The 26,077-nt window shown below is 52.1% G+C and overlaps 1 protein-coding gene across 7 annotated transcripts in view; it reads left to right on the top strand.

The window, feature by feature from the left end:
* The window catches only part of LOC148442170 (alanine aminotransferase 2), a 269,352-nt gene that overhangs the window by 158,587 nt on the left and 84,688 nt on the right, over window positions 1-26,077 (top strand). For 5 of the 7 annotated variants that reach the window (XM_088464138.1, XM_088464137.1, XM_088464136.1 and 2 more), the window contains one exon: window positions 12,541-12,724. In XM_088464138.1, coding sequence (XP_088320264.1) covers window positions 12,541-12,724 — 184 coding nt within the window. Of the gene's footprint in view, window positions 1-12,153; window positions 12,240-12,289; window positions 12,725-26,077 lie in introns of those variants that run through there. The other 2 variants (XM_088464139.1, XM_088464135.1) reach the window with 2 other exon arrangements.

The raw sequence follows: 26,077 nt of genomic DNA, 5'->3' as shown, positions 1-26,077 counted from the left end.
CTCTCTCTCTCTCTCTCTCTCTCTCTCTCTCTCTCTCTCTCTCTCTCTCTCCCTCATTAGATATAGATATATCTCTCTCTCTCATTAGAAGTGTAAGGGAAAGCTAACTCTTTATTGAAGTGATATTAGAATGAGCAGCTATTTCTTTGCCCACCAGGTGGCACTGTTGTTGTTGTCTCAGGATTTATCACATAGGTTAGGGCACAGGTTCTCATACTCTATCCTCAGGATCCCAAACAGTGCAGGTTTTCCAGGTCTCCTCACAAAATCACAAGTGAAATAATTAGCTCCATCTGTGGATCTTAACTGTGTGGAGTTTGTATGTTCTCCTTGTGCTTGCGTGGGTTTCCACTGGGTGCTCCAGTTTCCTCCTACACTCCAAATATATACTGGTAGGTTAATTGGCCCTCAACAGAAATTAACCTGTATGTGTGTGGTAGGAAATATAGATTGTAAGCTCCATTGGAGCAGGGACATATATTCTCTGTAAAGTGTTGCGGAATGTGTGCGCTATATAAATAACTGGTAGTAAATCAATCTTTAAAAATGTGTCAGTGAGTAATGATTACACCTGTACAGCTCCTGGGTGACCTGGGAAATGTGTCATTGAGTAATGAATACACCTGTGCACCTGCTGGGTGACCTGGGAAATGTGTCAGTGAGTAATTATTACACCTGTGCACCTGCTGGGTGACCTGGGAAATGTGTCAGTAAGTAATGACTACACCTGTGCACCCGCTGGGTAACCTGGGAAATGTGTCAGTGAGTAATGAATACACCTGTGCTCCTGCTGGGTGACCTGGGAAATGTGTCAGTGAGTAATGACTACACCTGTGCACCTGCTGTGTGACCTGGGAAATGTGTCAGTAAGTAATGAATACACCTGTACTCCTGCTGGGTGACCTGGGAAATGTGTCAGTGAGTAATGATTACACCTGTGCACCTGCTGGGTGACCTGGGAAATGTGTCAGTGAGTAATGAATACACCTGTGCACCTGCTGGGGGACCTGGGAAATGTGTCAGTGAGTAGTGAATACACCTGTGCACCTGCTGTGTGACCTGGGAAATGTGTCAGTGAGTAATGAGTACACCTGTGCACCTGCTGGGTGACCTGGGAAATGTGTCAGTGAGTAATGAATACACCTGTGCACCTGCTGGGGGACCTGGGAAATGTGTCAGTGAGTAGTGAATACACCTGTGCACCTGCTGTGTGACCTGGGAAATGTGTCAGTGAGTAATGAGTACACCTGTGCACCTGCTGGGTGACCTGGGAAATGTGTCAGTGAGTAATGAGTACACCTGTGCTCCTGCTGGGTGAACTGGGAAATGTGTCAGTGAGTAATGATTACACCTGTGCTCCTGCTGGGTGAACTGGGAAATGTGTCAGTAAGTAATGAGTACACCTGTGCACCTGCTGGGTGACCTGGGAAATGTGTCAGTGAGTAATGAGTACACCTGTGCACCTGCTGGGTGACCTGGGAAATGTGTCAGTGAGTAATGAGTACACCTGTGCTCCTGCTGGGTGAACTGGGAAATGTGTCAGTGAGTAATGAGTACACCTGTGCTCCTGCTGGGTGAACTGGGAAATGTGTCAGTGAGTAATGACTACACCTGTGCACCTGCTGTGTGACCTGGGAAATGTGTCAGTGAGTAATGAGTACACCTGTGCATCTGCTGTGTGACCTGGGAAATGTGTCAGTGAGTAATGAGTACACCTGTGCATCTGCTGTGTGACCTGGGAAATGTGTCAGTGAGTAATGAGTACACCTGTGCTCCTGCTGGGTGAACTGGGAAATGTGTCAGTGAGTAATGACTACACCTGTGCATCTGCTGTGTGACCTGGGAAATGTGTCAGTGAGTAATGAGTACACCTGTGCATCTGCTGTGTGACCTGGGAAATGTGTCAGTGAGTAATGATTACACCTGTGCACCTGCTGGGTGACCTGGGAAATGTGTCAGTGAGTAACGATTACACCTGTGCTCCTGCTGGGTGAACTGGGAAATGTGTCAGTGAGTAATGATTACACCTGTGCTCCTGCTGGGTGAACTGGGAAATGTGTCAGTGAGTAATGATTACAACTGTGCTCCTGCTGGGTGAACTGGGAAATGTGTCAGTGAGTAATGAATACACCCGTGCACCTGCTGGGTGACCTGGGAAATGTGTCAGTGAGTAATGAATACACCTGTGCACCTGCTGGGTGACCTGGGAAATGTGCCAGTGAGTAATGAATACACCTGTGCACCTGCTGGGGGACCTGGGAAATGTGTCAGTGAGTAATGAATACATCTGTGCTCCTGCTGGGTGACCTGGGAAATGTGTCAGTGAGTAATGAATACACCTGTGCACCTGCTGTGTGACCTGGGAAATGTGTCAGTGAGTAATGATTACACCTGTGCACCTGCTGGGTGACCTGGGAAATGTGTCAGTGAGTAATGAATACACCTGTGCACCTGCTGGGTGACCTGGGAAATGTGTCAGAGAGTAATTATTACACCTGTACAGCTGCTGGGTGACCTGGGAAATGTGTCAGTGAGTAATGAATACACCTGTGCGCCTGCTGGCTGACCTGGGAAATGTATCAGTGAGTAATGATTACACCTGTGCTCCTGCTGGCTGACCTGGGAAATGTGTCAGTGAGTAATGATTACACCTGTGCACCTGCTGGGTGACCTGGGAAATGTGTCAGTGAGTAATGAATACACCTGTGCACCCGCTGGGGGACCTGGGAAATGTGTCAGTGAGTAGTGAATACACCTGTGCACCTGCTGTGTGACCTGGGAAATGTGTCAGTGAGTAATGAGTACACCTGTGCACCTGCTGGGTGACCTGGGAAATGTGTCAGTGAGTAATGAGTACACCTGTGCACCTGCTGGGTGACCTGGGAAATGTGTCAGTGAGTAATGAGTACACCTGTGCATCTGCTGAGTGACCTGGGAAATGTGTCAGTGAGTAATGAGTACACCTGTGCATCTGCTGAGTGACCTGGGAAATGTGTCAGTGAGTAATGATTACACCTGTGCTCCTGCTGGGTGAACTGGGAAATGTGTCAGTGAGTAATGATTACACCTGTGCTCCTGCTGGGTGAACTGGGAAATGTGTCAGTAAGTAATGATTACACCTGTGCTCCTGCTGGGTGAACTGGGAAATGTGTCAGTGAGTAATGATTACACCTGTGCACCTGCTGTGTGACCTGGGAAATGTGTCAGTGAGTAATGAGTACACCTGTGCATCTGCTGTGTGACCTGGGAAATGTGTCAGTGAGTAATGAGTACACCTGTGCATCTGCTGTGTGACCTGGGAAATGTGTCAGTGAGTAATGATTACACCTGTGCACCTGCTGGGTGACCTGGGAAATGTGTCAGTGAGTAATGATTACACCTGTGCTCCTGCTGGGTGAACTGGGAAATGTGTCAGTGAGTAATGATTACACCCGTGCTCCTGCTGGGTGAACTGGGAAATGTGTCAGTGAGTAATGAATACACCCGTGCACCTGCTGGGTGACCTGGGAAATGTGTCAGTGAGTAATGACAACACCTGTGCACCTGCTGGGTGACCTGGGAAATGTGTCAGTGAGTAATGACTACACCTGTGCTCCTGCTGGGGTGACCTGGGAAATGTGTCAGTGAGTAATGAATACACCTGTGCACCTGCTGGGTGACCTGGGAAATGTGTCAGTGAGTAATGACTACACCTGTGCACCTGCTGGGTGACCTGGGAAATGTGTCAGTGAGTAATGAGTACACCTGTGCACCTGCTGGGTGACCTGGGAAATGTGTCAGTGAGTAATGAATACACCTGTGCACCTGTTGGGTGACCAGGGAAATGTGTCAGTGAGTAATGATTAAACCTGTGCACCTGCTGGGTGACCTGTGTGGGGTCCTGAGGACTGAGTTTGAGAACCACTGCTGTAGGATTTAGATGGGGAGATCCCAGGGCCGGCCCAGTAAGTGGCTGCTGACCTGGAGTTATACAGATTAGTCCTGTCGGTAGCGGCTCGTTCCCTGAGCTGGAGACCCTGGAGCACAAAAAGTGGGAGTCACATATAGAAACCGTTGTAATTCCTACACCATTCACCTGATTTGGATGTAATTACCCTCAAATTAAATCTGAAAGTCTGCAGGTAAAGCACATCTTGTTTGTTTCATTTCAAAACCATTGTGGTGGTGAATAGAGACCAAAATATGAAAATTCTGTCAATGTCCCAATATTTATGCACCTGACTGTATACTACTGTTCTCTCCTGGTGTAACCCAGGCACATATACTACTGCTCTCTCCTGGTGTAACCCAGGCACATATACTACTGTTCTCTCCTGGTGTAACCCAGGCACATATACTACTGTTCTCTCCTGGTGTAACCCAGGCACATATACTACTGTTCTCTCCTGGTGTAACCCAGGCACATATACTACTGTTCTCTCCTGGTGTAACCCAGGCACATATACTACTGTTCTCTCCTGTTGTAACCCAGGCACATATACTACTGCTCTCTCCTGGTGTAACCCAGGCACATATACTACTGTTCTCTCCTGGTGTAACCCAGGCACATATACTACTGTTCTCTCCTGGTGTAACCCAGGCACATATACTACTGTTCTCTCCTGGTGTAACCCAGGCACATACACTACTGCTCTCTCCTGGTGTAACCCAGGCACATATACTACTGTTCTCTCCTGGTGTAACCCATATATATACTACTGCTCTCTCCTGGTGTAACCCAGGCACATATATACTACTGTTCTCTCTCCTGGTGTAACCCAGGCACATATATACTACTGTTCTCTCTCCTGGTGTAACCCAGGCACATATACTACTGTTCTCTCCTGGTGTAACCCAGGCGCATATACTACTGTTCACTCCCGGTGTAACCCAGGCACATATACTACTGCTCTCTCCTGGTGTAACCCAGGCACATATACTACTGTTCTCTCCTGGTGTAACCCAGGCACATATACTACTGTTCTCTCCTGGTGTAACCCAGGCACATATACTACTGTTCTCTCCTGGTGTAACCCAGGCACATATACTACTGCTCTCTCCTGGTGTAACACATATATACTACTGTTCTCTCCTGGTGTAACCCAGGCACATATACTACTGCTCTCTCCTGGTGTAACACATATATACTACTGTTCTCTACTGGTGTAACCCAGGCACATATACTACTGCTCTCTCCTGGTGTAACCCAGGCACATATACTACTGCTCTCTCCTGGTGTAACCCAGGCACATACTGTATACTACTATTCTCTCCTGGTGTAACCCAGGCGCATATACTACTGTTCTCTCCTGGTGTAACCCAGGCACATATACTACTGTTCTTTCCCGGTGTAACCCAGGCACATATACTACTGTTCTCTCCTGGTGTAACCCAGGCACATATACTACTGTTCTCTCCTGGTGTAACCCAGGCACATATACTACTATTCTCTCCCGGTGTAACCCAGGCACATATACTACTGTTCTCTCCTGGTGTAACCCAGGCACATACACTACTGTTCTCTCCTGGTGTAACCCATATATATACTACTGCTCTCTCCTGGTGTAACCCAGGCACATATATACTACTGTTCTCTCTCCTGGTGTAACCCAGGCACATATACTACTGTTCTCTCCTGGTGTAACCCAGGCGCATGTACTACTGCTCTCTCCTGGTGTAACCCAGGCACATACACTACTGTTCTCTCCTGGTGTAACCCAGGCACATACACTACTGTTCTCTCCTGGTGTAACCCAGGCACATATACTACTGTTCTCTCCTGGTGTAACCCAGGCACATATACTACTGCTCTCTCCTGGTGTAACACATATATATACTACTGTTCTCTCCTGGTGTAACCCAGGCACATATACTACTGTTCTCTCCTGGTGTAACCCAGGCACATATACTACTGTTCTCTCCCGGTGTAACCCATATATACTACTGTTCTCTCCTGGTGTAACCCAGGCACATATACTACTGTTCTCTCCTGGTGTAACCCATATATACTACTGTTCTCTCCTGGTGTAACCCATATATATACTACTGCTCTCTCCTGGTGTAACACATATATACTACTGTTCTCTCCTGGTGTAACCCAGGCACATATACTACTGTTCTCTCCTGGTGTAACCCAGGCACATATACTACTGTTCTCTCCCGGTGTAACCCATATATACTACTGTTCTCTCCTGGTGTAACCCAGGCACATATACACTACTGTTCTCTCCTGGTGTAACCCAGGCACATATACACTACTGTTCTCTCCTGGTGCAACCCAGGCACATATACTACTGTTCTCTCCTGGTGTAACCCATATATACTACTGATCTCTCCTGGTGTAACCCATATATACTACTGTTCTCTCCCGGTGTAACCCATATATACTACTGTTCTCTCCTGGTGTAACCCATATATACTACTGCACTCTCCTGGTGTAACCCATATATACTACTGCACTCTCCTGGTGTAACCCATATATACTACTGTTCTCTCCTGGTGTAACCATATATACTACTGTGCTCTCCTGGTGTAACCCATATATACTACCGTGCTCTCCTGGTGTAACCCATATATATACTACTGCTCTCTCCTGGTGTAACCCAGGCACATATATACTACTGTTCTCTCCTGGTGTAACCCATATATACTACTGTTCTCTCCTGGTGTAACCCATATATACTACTGTTCTCTCCTGGTGTAACCCATATATACTACTGCTCTCTCCTGGTGTAACCCATATATACTACTGCTCTCTCCTGGTGTAACCCATATATACTACTGCTCTCTCCTGGTGTAACTCATATATACTACTGTTCTCTCCTGGTGTAACCCAGGCACATATACACTACTGTTCTCTCCTGGTGTAACCCAGGCACATATACTACTGTTCTCTCCTGGTGTAACCCAGGCACATATACTACTGTTCTCTCCTGGTGTAACTCATATATACTACTGTTCTCTCCTGGTGTAACCCATATATACTACTGTTCTCTCCTGGTGTAACCCATATATACTACTGTTCTCTCCCGGTGTAACCCAGGCACATATATACTACTGTTCTCTCCCGGTGTAACCCAGGCGCATATATACTACTGTTCTCTCCCGGTGTAACCCTGGCGCATATATACTACTGTTCTCTCCCGGTGTAACCCAGGCGCATATATACTACTGTTCTCTCCCGGTGTAACCCAGGCACATATACTACTGTTCTCTCCCGGTGTAACCCAGGCGCATTTTTTGCACTTGTTATTTTGGGGCACAATACATCTGACTCTATCTGCGATGTTATATTATGGTGTGATGATCTGCAGGAACTGGTATTTCTCCTGCTGATGGGGTTAATACATGGTGTAGAGATTGCCAAGATATAATTATGTGTGAATCCAGAATAATTAGGGCAGATGAGGTTAATGTGACGGCAGCTTTCCCGTTAGACAGCCTTACTGACTGTGTGACGGCAGCTATCCCATTAGACAGCCTTACTGACTGTGTGACGGCAGCTTTCCCATTAGATAGCCTTACTGACCACTGGCGGATGAGTGGGGGCTCGGTTGTGGGTGAGATGGGGCTATGGGATGGTGGATGAGTGGGGGCTCGGCTGTGGAGTAGTGGGTGAGATGGGGCTATGCTATATGGTGGTGGATGAGTGGGTGCTCAGTTGTGGGTGAGATGGGGCTATGCTATGGGGTGGTGGATGAGTGGGTGAGATGGGGCTATGCTATGGGATGGTGGGTGAGATGGGGCTATGCTACGGGGTGGTGGATGAGTGGTGGCTTGGTTGTGGCTGAGATGGGGCTATGCTGTGGGGTGGTGGATGAGTGAGGCTTGGCTGTGGAGTAGTAGCTGAGATGGGGCTATGCTATGGGGTGGTGGATGAGTGGGAGCTCGGTTGTGGGTGAGATGGGGCTATGCTATGGTGGGTGAGTGGGGGCTCTGCTGTGGAGTAGTAGCTGAGATGGGGCTATGTTATGGGGTGGTGGATTCATGGGGCTTGGTTGTGGGTGAGATGGGGTTATGGATGAGTGGGGCTCTGTTGTGCGTGAGAGGGGGTTATGGGGTGGTGGATGAGTGGGGGCTTGGCTGTGGAGTAGTGGCTGAGATGGGGCTATGCTATGGGGTGGTGGATGAGTGGGGGCTTGGTTGTGGGTGAGATGGGGCTGTTCTATGGGGTGGTGGAAGAGTGTGGGGCTCGGATGTGGGTTAGATGGGGGCTATGCTATGGGGTGGTGGATGAGTGGGGGTTTGGTTTTGGGTGAGATTGGGGCTGTGCTATGGGGTGGTGGATGAGTGGGGGCTTGGTTGTGGGTGAGATGGGGCTGTTCTATGGGGTGGTGGATGAGTGGGGGCTCTGTTGTGGGTGAGATGGGGGCTATGCTATGGGGTGGTGGATGAGTTGGGGCTCGGTTGTGGGTGAGATGGGGCTATTCTATGGGGCGGTGGATGAGTGGGGGCTTGGTTGTGGGTGAGATGGGGCTGTTCTATGGGGTGGTGGATGAGTGGGGGCTCTGTTGTGGGTGAGATGGGGGCTATGCTATGGGGTGGTGGATGAGTTGGGGCTCGGTTGAGGGTGAGATGGGGCTATGCTATGGGGCGGTGGATGAGTGGGGGCTCTGTTGTGGGTGAGATGGGGGCTATGCTATGGGGTGGTGGATGAGTTGGGGCTCGGTTGTGGGTGAGATGGGGCTATGCTATGGGGCGGTGGATGAGTGCGGGCTCTGTTGTGGGTGAGATGGGGCTATGCTATGGGGTGGTGGATGAGTGGGGGCTCGGTGGTGGGTGAGATGGGGCTATGCTATGGGGTGGTGAATGAGTGGGGCCTCGGTTGTGGGTGAGATGGGGCTATGGGGTGGTGGATGAGTGGGGGCTTGGCTGTGGAGTAGTGGCTGAGATGGGGCTATGCTATGGTGGATGAGTGGGGGCTTGGTTGTGGGTGAGATGGGGCTGTTATATGGGGTGGTGGATGAGTGTGGGGCTTGGTTGTGGGTGAGATGGGGCTGTTCTATGGGGTGGTGGATGAGTGTGGGGCTTGGATGTGGGCTATGCTATGGGGTGGTGGATGAGTTGGGTGCTTGGCTATGGAGTAGTGGCTGAGATGGGGCTATCCTATGGGGTGGTGGATGAGTGGGGCTCGGTTGTGGGTGAGATGGGGCTATGTTATGGGGTGGTGGATGAGTGGGGCTTGGTTGTGGGTGAGATGGGGCTATGCTATGGGGTGGTGGATGAGTGGGGCTCGGTTGTGGGTGAGATGGGGCTATGCTATGGGGTGGTGGATGAGTGGGGCTCGGTTGTGGGTGAGATGGGGCTATGGGATGGTGGATGAGTGGGGGCTCGGCTGTGGAGTAGTGGGTGAGATGGGGCTATGCTATATGGTGGTGGATGAGTGGGTGCTCAGTTGTGGGTGAGATGGGGCTATGCTATGGGGTGGTGGATGAGTGGGTGAGATGGGGCTATGCTATGGGATGGTGGGTGAGATGGGGCTATGCTACGGGGTGGTGGATGAGTGGTGGCTTGGTTGTGGCTGAGATGGGGCTATGCTATGGGGTGGTGGATGAGTGAGGCTTGGCTGTGGAGTAGTAGCTGAGATGGGGCTATGCTATGGGGTGGTGGATGAGTGGGGGCTCGGTTGTGGGTGAGATGGGGCTATGCTATGGTGGGTGAGTGGGGGCTCTGCTGTGGAGTAGTAGCTGAGATGGGGCTATGTTATGGGGTGGTGGATTCATGGGGCTTGGTTGTGGGTGAGATGGGGTTATGGATGAGTGGGGCTCTGTTGTGCGTGAGAGGGGGTTATGGGGTGGTGGATGAGTGGGGGCTTGGCTGTGGAGTAGTGGCTGAGATGGGGCTATGCTATGGGGTGGTGGATGAGTGGGGGCTTGGTTGTGGGTGAGATGGGGCTGTTCTATGGGGTGGTGGAAGAGTGTGGGGCTCGGATGTGGGTTAGATGGGGGCTATGCTATGGGGTGGTGGATGAGTGGGGGTTTGGTTTTGGGTGAGATTGGGGCTGTGCTATGGGGTGGTGGATGAGTGGGGGCTTGGTTGTGGGTGAGATGGGGCTGTTCTATGGGGTGGTGGATGAGTGGGGGCTCTGTTGTGGGTGAGATGGGGGCTATGCTATGGGGTGGTGGATGAGTTGGGGCTCGGTTGTGGGTGAGATGGGGCTATTCTATGGGGCGGTGGATGAGTGGGGGCTTGGTTGTGGGTGAGATGGGGCTGTTCTATGGGGTGGTGGATGAGTGGGGGCTCTGTTGTGGGTGAGATGGGGGCTATGCTATGGGGTGGTGGATGAGTTGGGGCTCGGTTGTGGGTGAGATGGGGCTATGCTATGGGGCGGTGGATGAGTGGGGGCTCTGTTGTGGGTGAGATGGGGGCTATGCTATGGGGTGGTGGATGAGTTGGGGCTCGGTTGTGGGTGAGATGGGGCTATGCTATGGGGCGGTGGATGAGTGCGGGCTCTGTTGTGGGTGAGATGGGGCTATGCTATGGGGTGGTGGATGAGTTGGGGCTCGGTGGTGGGTGAGATGGGGCTATGCTATGGGGTGGTGAATGAGTGGGGCCTCGGTTGTGGGTGAGATGGGGCTATGGGGTGGTGGATGAGTGGGGGCTTGGCTGTGGAGTAGTGGCTGAGATGGGGCTATGCTATGGTGGATGAGTGGGGGCTTGGTTGTGGGTGAGATGGGGCTGTTATATGGGGTGGTGGATGAGTGTGGGGCTTGGTTGTGGGTGAGATGGGGCTGTTCTATGGGGTGGTGGATGAGTGTGGGGCTTGGATGTGGGCTATGCTATGGGGTGGTGGATGAGTTGGGTGCTTGGCTATGGAGTAGTGGCTGAGATGGGGCTATCCTATGGGGTGGTGGATGAGTGGGGCTCGGTTGTGGGTGAGATGGGGCTATGTTATGGGGTGGTGGATGAGTGGGGCTTGGTTGTGGGTGAGATGGGGCTATGCTATGGGGTGGTGGATGAGTGGGGCTCGGTTGTGGGTGAGATGGGGCTATGCTATGGGGTGGTGGATGAGTGGGGCTCGGTTGTGGGTGAGATGGGGCTATGGGGTGGTGGATTGATGGGGTCGCAGCTCTGACAATGGAAATGATGTAAAGGTTGGAGAACTTCTTACTACTTGTTTTTCTGATTTGTACAATGGAACTTTGGGGCTTTTATTGCATGTCCCGGACACAACGTGAAGGAGATGTTCTGTGCCGGATATCTGGAATAGATTTGCATTAATAGGTCTGGTCTATGCTGGTATTGTGCAGATGGGAGGATGTCACAGGGAAACATTATTATATAACTGGGAGCGTTTTAGTCAGCAGATGCCACATAAACTGCTGCTTCCTGCAGCTCTCAGGGTGGAGAGATCTTTATGGACACATTGTTATAGCAGGTTTTATTATAATCTTTTCTGATCTTGTTTAAATTTGTACCTAATTTTAAACATTTATTGTAAAGCAAAACTAAAATCCGAAATTGCTGCTTCCAGCTGCGCATGTGCGATTCGGGATGCCAGGTGAGGGGGCACATCTGTGCCAGACAGGCCAGGTGCAGCGAGAAGGCAGCACCCACTACTCAGGGCAGGATCCATGAACTGCAGGGAGAATACATGTGATAACTAATGGAAGAAGCAGCCTAATGATCTGACTGTAGGGACAGAAGTCGGTGCTATATATTAATTATGAACGTGGCCCCCCCCCCACCCCAATCCCTGCTTTATATAATGTCCCATCTTGCCGAGTGCGGCTTCCCCCAGTGAGCTCCTAATTGGTCTAATGTTCTTCTTGTACCGGTGACTATAAGTGTGTCCCAGGCTGGGCCTATTCCTGCCCTCACCTGTGCTCACCTGCCTTCACCTGTGCTCATGTTATTTATTCTGTACACAGAACACCTGTAATATGGCAGCTGCCATAGCCCCCTATAGTGTGAGTGTGTGGAGGTATACTGTAATATTATATGCACATGTATAAATAGGTGTCCCCACGATTGTCCCATGGCAGCGCAGGTTACTCCGCGAGACGTATATATTATATAAATGTTTCCCATCAGACAGTGATCTCCCTGTGCCGGAGGGATCGGTGGGACGTCTCTGAGAGGTGACTTGTTCCCTCCCTCTTACTAGAACCCTTATAGCAGCTGGTGAGTGCTCAGTCAGGTTGGCAGTGCCAGGGTAAGGAGACAGGAGCTGCCTCTGCTCTGAGTCCCCAGACAGACAGGTTTCTATACAGGTTTTACTAGAGGGTGCGGATTGCACAAGTTCTGTGACTTCTGTCATTGTGAGTAACTCAGCTCCTCTCCTTCCCCCTCCCTCACCCTCTCATTTCCTCCCTCTCTCGCTGTATTCGTGTCATCTCTCCGCTCTGGAATCCCCCTTCTGCAACTCCGGCACCTTCACAAAACTTTAGCCACATGGAATAATCTGTTTTGTGAACTTTGAAAGTTTTCCTGTAACATCTGGTTTCTCCCCCCTCAGGCCATGACTATGAGTCTCCTCAGGAGTGGGGTGTCCCTGGGTGCAGGTGTTCTGGGCACCAGATGGACGCCTTCATGCCTTTGCCCTCTTCTGTCCTCCTTCAGGTCTCATTCTGGAACACATCTGGCAGAACGAAACGGTAGCAGCGCTCACAACATGTCTGAGAATGGGACACGCAACCGTATCCTGACGCTGGAGTCCATGAATCCCTGGATTAAGAAGGTGGAGTACGCTGTGCGGGGCCCCATTGTCACCAGAGCGGTGGAGCTGGAGAAAGAGCTGCAACAGGTAATCCGGTCCCCTATGTACAGAGCTTCTCAGCTTCCATTGTATGAGCAAAGCGCAAACTTTCCCACATCCCCTATGAATGATTCCTCAGCCGCGACATATATGTATGAATGCATGTAATCATTACTGTCTATAACTGAGATATAGATCCTCTGTGTGTCCTGTGCAGTCATTCCCTGCTACATGTACGCTGCTGTCTGTAACTGAGATATAGATCCTGTGTGTGTCCTGTGCGGTCATTCCCTGCTACATGTACGCTGCTGGCTGTAACTGAGATATAGATCCTGTGTGTGTCCTGTGCAGTCATTCCCTGCTACATGTACGCTGCTGTCTGTAACTGAGATATAGATCCTCTGTGTGTCCTGCGCTGTCATTCCCAGCTACATGCACGCTGCTGTCTGTAACTGAGATATAGATCCTGTGTGTGTGTCCTGTGCAGTCATTCCCTGCTACATGCACCCTGCTGTCTGTAACTGAGATATAGATCCTGTGTGTCCTGTGCCGTCATTCCCTGCTACATGCACGCTGCTGTCTGTAACTGAGATATAGATCCTGTGTGTGTCCTGTGCAGTCATTCCCTGCTACATGCACCCTGCTGTCTGTAACTGAGATATAGATCCTCTGTGTGTCCTGTGCCGTCATTCCCTGCTACATGCACGCTGCTGTCTGTAACTGAGGTATAGATCCTGTGTGTCCTGTGCAGTCATTCCCTGCTACATGCACGCTGCTGTCTGTAACTGAGATATAGATCCTCTGTGTGTGTCCTGTGCAGTCATTCCCTGCTACATGCACGCTGCTGTCTGTAACTGAGATATAGATCCTGTGTGTGTCCTGTGCAGTCATTCCCTGCTACATGTACGCTGCTGTCTGTAACTGAGATATAGATCCTGTGTGTGTCCTGTGCAGTCATTCCCTGCTACATGTACGCTGCTGGCTGTAACTGAGAGATAGATCCTGTGTGTGTCCTGTGCGGTCATTCCCTGCTACATGCACGCTGCTGTCTGTAACTGAGATATAGATCCTCTGTGTCCTGTGCAGTCATTCCCTGCTACATGCACGCTGCTGTCTGTAACTGAGATATAGATCCTCTGTGTGTCCTGTGCGTCATTCCCTGCTACATGTACGCTGCTGTCTGTAACTGAGATATAGATCCTGTGTGTGTCCTGTGCGGTCATTCCCTGCTACATGCATGCTGCTGTCTGTAACTGAGATATAGATCCTGTGTGTGTCCTGTGCAGTCATTCCCAGTTACATGCACCCTGCTGTCTGTAACTGAGATATAGATCCTCTGTGTCCTGTGCAGTCATTCCCTGCTACATGCACGCTGCTGTCTGTAACTGAGATATAGATCCTCTGTGTGTCCTGTGCAGTCATTCCCTGCTACATGCACGCTGCTGTCTGTAACTGAGATATAGATCCTCTGTGTGTCCTGTGCGTCATTCCCTGCTACATGTACGCTGCTGTCTGTAACTGAGATATAGATCCTGTGTGTGTCCTGTGCAGTCATTCCCTGCTACATGTATGCTGCTGTCTGTAACTGAGATATAGATCCTGTGTGTGTCCTGTGCGGTCATTCCCTGCTACATGCACGCTGCTGTCTGTAACTGAGATATAGATCCCGTGTGTGTGTCCTGTGCAGTCATTCCCTGCTACATGTACGCTGCTGTCTGTAACTGAGATATAGATCCTGTGTGTCCTGTGTAGTCATTCCCTGCTACATGTACGCTGCTGTCTGTAACTGAGATATAGATCCTGTGTGTGTGTCCTGTGCAGTCATTCCCTGCTACATGTACGCTGCTGTCTGTAACTGAGATATAGATCCTGTGTGTGTCCTGTGCAGTCATTCCCTGCTACATGCACGCTGCTGTCTGTAACTGAGATATAGATCCTGTGTGTGTGTCCTGTGCAGTCATTCCCTGCTACATGCACCCTGCTGTCTGTAACTGAGATATAGATCCTCTGTGTGTGTCCTGTGCAGTCATTCCCAGCTACATGTACGCTGCTGTCTGTAACTGAGATATAGATCCTCTGTGTGTGTCCTGTGCAGTCATTCCCTGCTACATGCACGTTGCTGTCTGTAACTGAGATATAGATCCTGTGTGTCCTGTGCCGTCATTCCCTGCTACATGTACGCTGCTGTCTGTAACTGAGATATAGATCCTCTGTGTGTCCTGTGCAGTCATTCCCTGCTACATGTACGCTGCTGTCTGTAACTGAGATATAGATCCTGTGTGTGTCCTGTGCGGTCATTCCCTGCTACATGCATGCTGCTGTCTGTAACTGAGATATAGATCCTGTGTGTGTCCTGTGCGGTCATTCCCTGCTACATGTACGCTGCTGTCTGTAACTGAGATATAGATCCTCTGTGTGTGTCCTGTGCAGTCATTCCCTGCTACATGCACGTTGCTGTCTGTAACTGAGATATAGATCCTGTGTGTCCTGTGCCGTCATTCCCTGCTACATGTACGCTGCTGTCTGTAACTGAGATATAGATCCTCTGTGTGTCCTGTGCAGTCATTCCCTGCTACATGCACGCTGCTGTCTGTAACTGAGATATAGATCCTCTGTGTGTCCTGTGCAGTCATTCCCTGCTACATGTACGCTGCTGTCTGTAACTGAGATATAGATCCTGTGTGTGTCCTGTGCAGTCATTCCCTGCTACATGTACGCTGCTGGCTGTAACTGAGAGATAGATCCTGTGTGTGTCCTGTGCGGTCATTCCCTGCTACATGCACGCTGCTGTCTGTAACTGAGATATAGATCCTCTGTGTCCTGTGCAGTCATTCCCTGCTACATGCACGCTGCTGTCTGTAACTGAGATATAGATCCTCTGTGTGTCCTGTGCGTCATTCCCTGCTACATGTACGCTGCTGTCTGTAACTGAGATATAGATCCTGTGTGTGTCCTGTGCGGTCATTCCCTGCTACATGCATGCTGCTGTCTGTAACTGAGATATAGATCCTGTGTGTGTCCTGTGCAGTCATTCCCAGTTACATGCACCCTGCTGTCTGTAACTGAGATATAGATCCTCTGTGTCCTGTGCAGTCATTCCCTGCTACATGCACGCTGCTGTCTGTAACTGAGATATAGATCCTCTGTGTGTCCTGTGCAGTCATTCCCTGCTACATGCACGCTGCTGTCTGTAACTGAGATATAGATCCTCTGTGTGTCCTGTGCGTCATTCCCTGCTACATGTACGCTGCTGTCTGTAACTGAGATATAGATCCTGTGTGTGTCCTGTGCAGTCATTCCCTGCTACATGTATGCTGCTGTCTGTAACTGAGATATAGATCCTGTGTGTGTCCTGTGCGGTCATTCCCTGCTACATGCACGCTGCTGTCTGTAACTGAGATATAGATCCCGTGTGTGTGTCCTGTGCAGTCATTCCCTGCTACATGTACGCTGCTGTCTGTAACTGAGATATAGATCCTGTGTGTCCTGTGTAGTCATTCCCTGCTACATGTACGCTGCTGTCTGTAACTGAGATATAGATCCTGTGTGTGTGTCCTGTGCAGTCATTCCCTGCTACATGTACGCTGCTGTCTGTAACTGAGATATAGATCCTGTGTGTGTCCTGTGCAGTCATTCCCTGCTACATGCACGCTGCTGTCTGTAACTGAGATATAGATCCTGTGTGTGTGTCCTGTGCAGTCATTCCCTGCTACATGCACCCTGCTGTCTGTAACTGAGATATAGATCCTCTGTGTGTGTCCTGTGCAGTCATTCCCAGCTACATGTACGCTGCTGTCTGTAACTGAGATATAGATCCTCTGTGTGTGTCCTGTGCAGTCATTCCCTGCTACATGCACGTTGCTGTCTGTAACTGAGATATAGATCCTGTGTGTCCTGTGCCGTCATTCCCTGCTACATGTACGCTGCTGTCTGTAACTGAGATATAGATCCTCTGTGTGTCCTGTGCAGTCATTCCCTGCTACATGTACGCTGCTGTCTGTAACTGAGATATAGATCCTGTGTGTGTCCTGTGCGGTCATTCCCTGCTACATGCATGCTGCTGTCTGTAACTGAGATATAGATCCTGTGTGTGTCCTGTGCGGTCATTCCCTGCTACATGTACGCTGCTGTCTGTAACTGAGATATAGATCCTCTGTGTGTGTCCTGTGCAGTCATTCCCTGCTACATGCACGTTGCTGTCTGTAACTGAGATATAGATCCTGTGTGTCCTGTGCCGTCATTCCCTGCTACATGTACGCTGCTGTCTGTAACTGAGATATAGATCCTCTGTGTGTCCTGTGCAGTCATTCCCTGCTACATGCACGCTGCTGTCTGTAACTGAGATATAGATCCTCTGTGTGTCCTGTGCAGTCATTCCCTGCTACATGTACGCTGCTGTCTGTAACTGAGATATAGATCCTCTGTGTGTCCTGTGCAGTCATTCCCTGCTACATGTACGCTGCTGTCTGTAACTGAGATATAGATCCTGTGTGTGTCCTGTGCGGTCATTCCCTGCTACATGCATGCTGCTGTCTGTAACTGAGATATAGATCCTGTGTGTGTCCTGTGCGGTCATTCCCTGCTACATGTACGCTGCTGTCTGTAACTGAGATATAGATCCTCTGTGTGTGTCCTGTGCAGTCATTCCCTGCTACATGCACGTTGCTGTCTGTAACTGAGATATAGATCCTGTGTGTCCTGTGCCGTCATTCCCTGCTACATGTACGCTGCTGTCTGTAACTGAGATATAGATCCTCTGTGTGTCCTGTGCAGTCATTCCCTGCTACATGTACGCTGCTGGCTGTAACTGAGATATAGATCCTGTGTGTGTCCTGTGCAGTCATTCCCTGCTACATGTACGCTGCTGTCTGTAACTGAGATATAGATCCTCTGTGTCCTGTGCAGTCATTCCCTGCTACATGCACGCTGCTGTCTGTAACTGAGATATAGATCCTGTGTGTGTGTGTCCTGTGCAGTCATTCCCTGCTACAGTTGTCCTCGTGCAGCTCGCATGGCAAATGTGCTCACGCATTGCACCATGTGATTAGCCACGGCCGTGTGCGACACGGGGCGCCATGCCGCGCACTATGTGTTCGCACCACGCAATCCTATGGAGTGGGGCGATTTTCCTCACAAGCGGCAATGATACAAGAGGACCTATGTGTATGTATTGTAATATCTTATATATGTTATGATGAATCTATATTTTACACCTGTGCAGGGAGGAATCATCCGGTGACCATATAGTAATGTTGTTTTATTATCATTCTGTGGGAGAATAACACATTGCACACACTGCAGGCAGCATACATCATATTGAGGCATTTAGTGCCTCAGGCAGGGACGTGCAGTCAGGGCAGGTGGAGCCTCCCCTGTTGTGCCCCCTCCTCTATCATACTCCCTGTCATGCCTCAGAGTATTGATATAAAGGCTGTTTTTATACATGTGATGTGATGTGATATGATATAATGTGCGCCTCCCCAGCCTGTCACCTCTCTGCACGTCACCGTATAATGTAATTGGGGATCAGGGGCTGTAAACATACAGAAAAGAATTACAGATGCATAACTCCAACATTACTCATTATATATATATATATATATATAATACATTTTGCAATAGAATTTTGCAAATAAGAGGTTTTGGCATAATCCTGGCTCTGGGCCTACCCACCGCGCCCAGGTAACCTCTGAGGGCAGGTCCCTAACATGCTGGGGTTGATCAGGGGCTGTGTCTGAGCTCTAGGTGGAGAATTAGGGACGGTGTCTGTTCTGTTCCTGCAGCTCTAATGTTCAGTGTGTCCAGATGTTGAGTCCATGAGGAGCCTGTTCCCAACGTGCTATTCTGAAGGCCATGTCTGCTGAGCTGCGCTAGAGAGCTGGCCTGTATCCCATAAGCATCCTCCTATATCTTCCTCCTGGGCACCCGATTTTTCTGCCACTTGGAGAATGTTCCCGTCTGGGTGCTGTACTGCTGCCTGGCATCACGTCCTCTATCTGGTGCCCTGACGGCTCCGAGCCCCCATTCGTCCCTTCTGGTTTTGTTTTGCAGTGATTTAGCTGTGAGGTCCCCTCTCTCCTCATACAGAGCACGCCAGCCAGGAATGTACGCTATTTACATTACCCTCCATAGTAACTTGTGCAGTGCTGGGTCACACCACATACGTGTTATATAGGGCACAGACTCATGTCCGTAGGGTTGTGGCGTAATACTGATCAGATAAGAGGGGGCTGTAATGTTTGGGTAAATAGTCAATCATCCAAAAATTCTTCTAGGAGTATTTTATTGTAAGCGTTAGTCATTCAGAGGGGCCGGGATGGTGACTGCGGCCTATATTCCCTATGTAACTCAGTCTTGTGGCCCGAGGACAGCATAGCACCCTGTACACACACTCTGCTATCCCTGTATAATACACTCCTGCAGGACAGCATAGCACCCTGTACACACTCTGCTATCCCTGTATAATACACTCCTGCAGGACAGCATAGCACCCTGTACACTCTTTGCTATCCCTGTATAATACACTCCTGCAGGACAGCATAGCACCCTGTACACACTCTGCTATCCCTGTATAATAATTACCTGCAGGACAGCATAGCACCCTGTACTCACTGTACTATCCCTGTATAATACACTCCTGCAGGACAGCATAGCACCCTGTACACACTCTGCTATCCCTGTATAATACACTCCTGCAGGACAGCATAGCACCCTGTACACACTCTGCTATCCCTGTATAATACACTCCTGCAGGACAGCATAGCACCCTGTACACACTCCGCTATCCCAGTATAATTACCTGCAGGACAGCATAGCACCCTGTACACACACTGCTATCACTGTATAATACGCTCCTGCAGGACAGCATAGCACCCTGTACACTCTCTGCTATCCCTGTATAATAATCACCTGCAGGACAGCATAGCACCCTTACACTCTCTGCTATCCCTGTATAATAATCACCTGCAGGACAGCATAGCACCCTTACACTCTCTGCTATCCCTGTATAATAATCACCTGCAGGACAGCATAGCACCCTTACACTCTCTGCTATCCCTGTATAATACGCTCCTGCAGGACAGCATAGCACCCTGTACACACTCTGCTATCCCTGTATAATACGCTCCTGCAGGACAGCATAGCGCCCTGTACACACTCTGCTATCCCTGTATAATAATCACCTGCAGGACAGCATAGCACCCTGTACTCACTCTGCTATCCCAGTATAATACGCTCCTGCAGGACAGCATAGCACCCTGTACACTCTTTGCTATCCCTGTATAATATGCTCCTGCAGGACAGCATAGCACCCTGTACTCACTGTACTATCCCTGTATAATACGCTCCTGCAGGACAGCATAGCACCCTGTACACACTCTGCTATCCCTGTATAATACACTCCTGCAGGACAGCATAGCACCCTGTACACACTCTGCTATCCCTGTATAATACACTCCTGCAGGACAGCATAGCACCCTGTACACACTCCGCTATCCCAGTATAATTACCTGCAGGACAGCATAGCACCCTGTACACACACTGCTATCACTGTATAATACGCTCCTGCAGGACAGCATAGCACCCTGTACACTCTCTGCTATCCCTGTATAATAATCACCTGCAGGACAGCATAGCACCCTTACACTCTCTGCTATCCCTGTATAATAATCACCTGCAGGACAGCATAGCACCCTTACACTCTCTGCTATCCCTGTATAATAATCACCTGCAGGACAGCATAGCACCCTTACACTCTCTGCTATCCCTGTATAATACGCTCCTGCAGGACAGCATAGCACCCTGTACACACTCTGCTATCCCTGTATAATACGCTCCTGCAGGACAGCATAGCGCCCTGTACACACTCTGCTATCCCTGTATAATAATCACCTGCAGGACAGCATAGCACCCTGTACTCACTCTGCTATCCCAGTATAATACGCTCCTGCAGGACAGCATAGCACCCTGTACACTCTTTGCTATCCCTGTATAATATGCTCCTGCAGGACAGCATAGCACCCTGTACTCACTGTACTATCCCTGTATAATACGCTCCTGCAGGACAGCATAGCACCCTGTACACACTCTGCTATCCCTGTATAATACACTCCTGCAGGACAGCATAGCACCCTGTACACACTCTGCTATCCCTGTATAATACACTCCTGCAGGACAGCATAGCACCCTGTACACACTCCGCTATCCCAGTATAATTACCTGCAGGACAGCATAGCACCCTGTACACACACTGCTATCACTGTATAATACGCTCCTGCAGGACAGCATAGCACCCTGTACACTCTCTGCTATCCCTGTATAATAATCACCTGCAGGACAGCATAGCACCCTTACACTCTCTGCTATCCCTGTATAATAATCACCTGCAGGACAGCATAGCACCCTTACACTCTCTGCTATCCCTGTATAATAATCACCTGCAGGACAGCATAGCACCCTTACACTCTCTGCTATCCCTGTATAATACGCTCCTGCAGGACAGCATAGCACCCTGTACACACTCTGCTATCCCTGTATAATACGCTCCTGCAGGACAGCATAGCGCCCTGTACACACTCTGCTATCCCTGTATAATAATCACCTGCAGGACAGCATAGCACCCTGTACTCACTCTGCTATCCCAGTATAATACGCTCCTGCAGGACAGCATAGCACCCTGTACACTCTTTGCTATCCCTGTATAATATGCTCCTGCAGGACAGCATAGCACCCTGTACTCACTGTACTATCCCTGTATAATACGCTCCTGCAGGACAGCATAGCACCCTGTACACACTCTGCTATCCCTGTATAATACGCTCCTGCAGGACAGCATAGCACCCTGTACACTCTCTGCTATCCCTGTATAATACACTCCTGCAGGACAGCATAGCACCCTGTACACACTCCGCTATCCCAGTATAATTACCTGCAGGACAGCATAGCACCCTGTACTCACTCTGCTATCCCTGTATAATACGCTCCTGCAGGACAGCATAGCACCCTGTACTCACTCTGCTATCCCTGTATAATACGCTCCTGCAGGACAGCACAAACTACGACAGTTTCAGCACATTCCGTGACCTTTAGCAAAAAGGGAAGAAAATGAGAGTACAGCTGAGTAATGTAACTGCAGGAGGATGTGATCTCAGCGTATGGTGTACTGAGGGTTCTGTCTCCTACGCCCCAGTGACTGCGCCCCACGTCCTGTCTCCTGCGCAGCCGGCGCCCCAGTTACTGCGTCCCACGTCCTGTCTCCTGCGCAGCCGGCACCCCAGTGACTGCGCCCCACGTCCTGTCTCCTACACCCCAGTGACTGCGCCCCACGTCCTGTCTCCTACACCCCAGTGACTGCGCCCCACGTCCTGTCTCCTACACCCCAGTGACTGCGCCCCACGTCCTGTCTCCTACACAGCCGGCGCCCCAGTGACTGCGCCCCGCGTCCTGTCTCCTACGGCCCAGTGACTGCGCCCCACGTCCTGTCTCCTGCGCAGCCGGTGCCTCAGTGACTGCGCCCCACGTCCTGTCTACTGCGCAGCCGGCGCCCCAGTGACTGCGCCCCACGTCCTGTCTCCTACGCCCCAGTGACTGCGCCCCACGTCCTGTCTCCTGCGCAGCCGGCGCCCCAGTGACTGCGCCCTACGTCCTGTCTCCTGCACAGCCGGCGCCCCAGTGACTGCGCCCCACGTCCTGTCTCCTATGCCGCAGTGACTGTGCCCCACGTCCTGTCTCCTGCGCAGCCGGCGCCCCAGTGACTGCGTCCCACGTCCTGTCTCCTGCGCAGCCGGCACCCCAGTGACTGCGCCCCACGTCCTGTCTCCTACACCCCAGTGACTGCGCCCCACGTCCTGTCTCCTACACCCCAGTGACTGCGCCCCACGTCCTGTCTCCTACACCCCAGTGACTGCGCCCCACGTCCTGTCTCCTACACCCCAGTGACTGCGCCCCACGTCCTGTCTCCTACACCCCAGTGACTGCGCCCCACGTCCTGTCTCCTACACAGCCGGCGCCCCAGTGACTGCGCCCCGCGTCCTGTCTCCTACGGCCCAGTGACTGCGCCCCACGTCCTGTCTCCTGCGCAGCCGGCGCCTCAGTGACTGCGCCCCACGTCCTGTCTACTGCGCAGCCGGCGCCCCAGTGACTGCGCCCCACGTCCTGTCTCCTACGCCCCAGTGACTGCGCCCCACGTCCTGTCTCCTGCGCAGCCGGCGCCCCAGTGACTGCGCCCTACGTCCTGTCTCCTGCACAGCCGGCGCCCCAGTGACTGCGCCCCACGTCCTGTCTCCTATGCCCCAGTGACTGTGCCCCACGTCCTGTCTCCTGCGCAGCCGGCGCCCCAGTGACTGCGCCCCACGTCCTGTCTCCTACGCCCCAGTGACTGCGCCCCACGTCCTGTCTCCTACGCCCCAGTGACTGCGCCCCACGTCCTGTCTCCTACGCCCCAGTGACTGCGCCCCACGTCCTGTCTCCTACGCCCCAGTGACTGCGTCCCACGTCCTGTCTCCTACGCCCCAGTGACTGCGCCCCACGTCCTGTCTCCTGCGCAGCCGGCGCCCCAGTGACTGCGCCCCACGTCCTGTCTCCTGCGCAGCCGGCGCCCCAGTGACTGCGCCCCACGTCCTGTCTCCTGCGCAGCTGGCGCCCCAGTGACTGCGCCCCACGTCCTGTCTCCTGCGCCCCAGTGACTGCGCCCCACGTCCTGTCTCCTACACCCCAGTGACTGCGCCCCACGTCCTGTCTCCTACACCCCAGTGACTGCGCCCCACGTCCTGTCTCCTACACAGCCGGCGCCCCAGTGACTGCGCCCCGCGTCCTGTCTCCTACGGCCCAGTGACTGCGCCCCACGTCCTGTCTCCTGCGCAGCCGGCGCCTCAGTGACTGCGCCCCACGTCCTGTCTACTGCGCAGCCGGCGCCCCAGTGACTGCGCCCCACGTCCTGTCTCCTACGCCCCAGTGACTGCGCCCCACGTCCTGTCTCCTGCGCAGCCGGCGCCCCAGTGACTGCGCCCTACGTCCTGTCTCCTGCACAGCCGGCGCCCCAGTGACTGCGCCCCACGTCCTGTCTCCTACGCCCCAGTGACTGCGCCCCACGTCCTGTCTCCTACGCCCCAGTGACTGCGCCCCACGTCCTGTCTCCTACGCCCCAGTGACTGCGCCCCACGTCCTGTCTCCTACGCCCCAGTGACTGCGTCCCACGTCCTGTCTCCTACGCCCCAGTGACTGCGCCCCACGTCCTGTCTCCTGCGCAGCCGGCGCCCCAGTGACTGCGCCCCACGTCCTGTCTCCTGCGCAGCCGGCGCCCCAGTGACTGCGCCCCACGTCCTGTCTCCTGCGCAGCTGGCGCCCCAGTGACTGCGCCCCACGTCCTGTCTCCTACGCCCCAGTGACTGCGCCCCACGTCCTGTCTCCTACGCCCCACGTCATGTCTCCTACGCCCCAGTGACTGCGCCCCACGTTCTGTCTCCTACGCAGCCGGCGCCCCAGTGACTGCGCCCCACGGCCTGTCTCCTACGCCCCAGTGACTGCGCCCCACGGCCTGTCTCCTACGCCCCAGTGACTGCGCCCCACGTCCTGTCTCCTACGCCCCAGTGACTGCGCCCCACGTCCTGTCTCCTACGCCCCAGTGACTGCGCCCCACGTCCTGTCTCCTACGCCCCAGTGACTGCGCCCCACGTCCTGTCTCCTACGCCCCAGTGACTGCGCCCCACGTCCTGTCTCCTACGCCCCAGTGACTGCGCCCCACGTCCTGTCTCCTACGCCCCAGTGACTGCGCCCCACGTCCTGTCTCCTACGCCCCAGTGACTGCGCCCCACGTCCTGTCTCCTACGCCTCAGTGACTGCGCCCCACGTTCTGTCTCCTACGCAGCCGGCGCCCCAGTGACTGCGCCCCACGTCCTGTCTCCTGCGCAGCCGGCGCCCCAGTGACTGCGCCCCACGTCCTGTCTCCTGCGCAGCCGGCGCCCCAGTGACGCAGGATCACTCCTAGGTCACTGGATTCCCGGCTCGTCCTGTGCCAGGTTCAGCCACAGCTCAGCCGGTATAATGACGCCTAACGCTGCTTTCTCAGATCTGTCCAACGTATCTTCTGCGTAAACGTCGGTACCATCGTGACGTACATTGGCCAGTGACGCAGCATTTATAGCAAGTCTCCCCGCGCGCAGAGTATACAGTCGCAGAGGCTATTTTATGCACACCCATAGAACGGTGATTAAACTGATATAAACACGACAACCCCCCCCCCCCTCCGTCAACACTGATGGACTGTCACTCAATTTACCATGGATTCCTCCGTGCGTCCAAAATTGTATTGCGATCGCTGCACAGTACGGCTTATACGCAAGCGTGATGGCAAACAATCGCTTGATCAGGATTACGTCTGACACCAGGTGAATACTCTGGATACCTGTGAGGTCTCTGTCTCACTGCTGTGTGTTGTCAGGACTTGTTGGCTTTCTGTATATTAGTGGCTTGTACATACATGTTCTCACTGTACCTCATATTACTGTACGTACATGTTCTCACTGAGCCTGCGCTGACTGAGTGGGAACTATTATCAGACACCCCGATAGGACCCAGCCACTCCTGGCATTAAAAATGAAATAATGCTGGCTGCCGTTAACCCCTGGTGTGTAGGAGGACCATCCTGTGGTGGGTGATGTCGTGCTCGGCTCATGGGGGGTAGGGGGGCATTGTGAGGCCCCTTCGTGTGCAGGACTCGGGAGATTGTTCTCCAGAATTCCTGGCATGTTTCTTGCCCTCATTAGTCAGTTTGGCTCATCGGCTGCCAGTCATTGCCATGGGAACCAGGAGAAGTAAATCCCTATTTATTCCATCCCTGTCCTTTGTGTGTTGGGGTGCGTGTGCTTAACCCATGAAATCCCGGGGAGACTTTGATCTCTGAAAATAACTGTTAGCTGGTGCTTGCTGCATGCTGCCATATTTTTGTGTAACTGACTCCTCCTCTAATAATTACAAGTATATGTGTGACACCCCTGTTAGTGTTCTGGGACTTTCAGGGAACTGAATGCACTCTGTAATCCCTTGTGCTATAGTACAGTGACCAGACCCCTCCTGTGATTGCGTTCTCTCCATAAAGTTGTGTGTGAGAGACTAGAGGCCGGGCGCATCTGTTACTAATGCAAAACGTCTGCGAGATATGCCAGTATAGCGTCTGTAACCGTCAGGGGCCTGATGCTGGTAGCAGGGGCAGGTACTTGCCTATGTACACGGTTGGGTCTGGTACTGGTGTCTGTATACATTGGGGGCTTAGTACTACCTGGTACTGGTGCCTTCATACGCCTCTGGGGCCCCGGCGCCTAGATACGCCTCTGGGGCCCCGGCGCCTAGATACGCCTCTGGGGCCCCGGCGCCTAGATACGCCTCTGGGGCCCCGGCGCCTAGATA

Source organism: Taudactylus pleione, unplaced genomic scaffold, assembly GCF_031769625.1.
Source record: "Taudactylus pleione unplaced genomic scaffold, aTauple2 ptg001597l, whole genome shotgun sequence".
Classification (NCBI taxonomy): Eukaryota; Metazoa; Chordata; class Amphibia; order Anura; family Myobatrachidae; genus Taudactylus; species Taudactylus pleione.
Note: the sequence above shows the minus strand (reverse complement) of the source record. Positions and strands in the feature narration are given on the sequence as shown.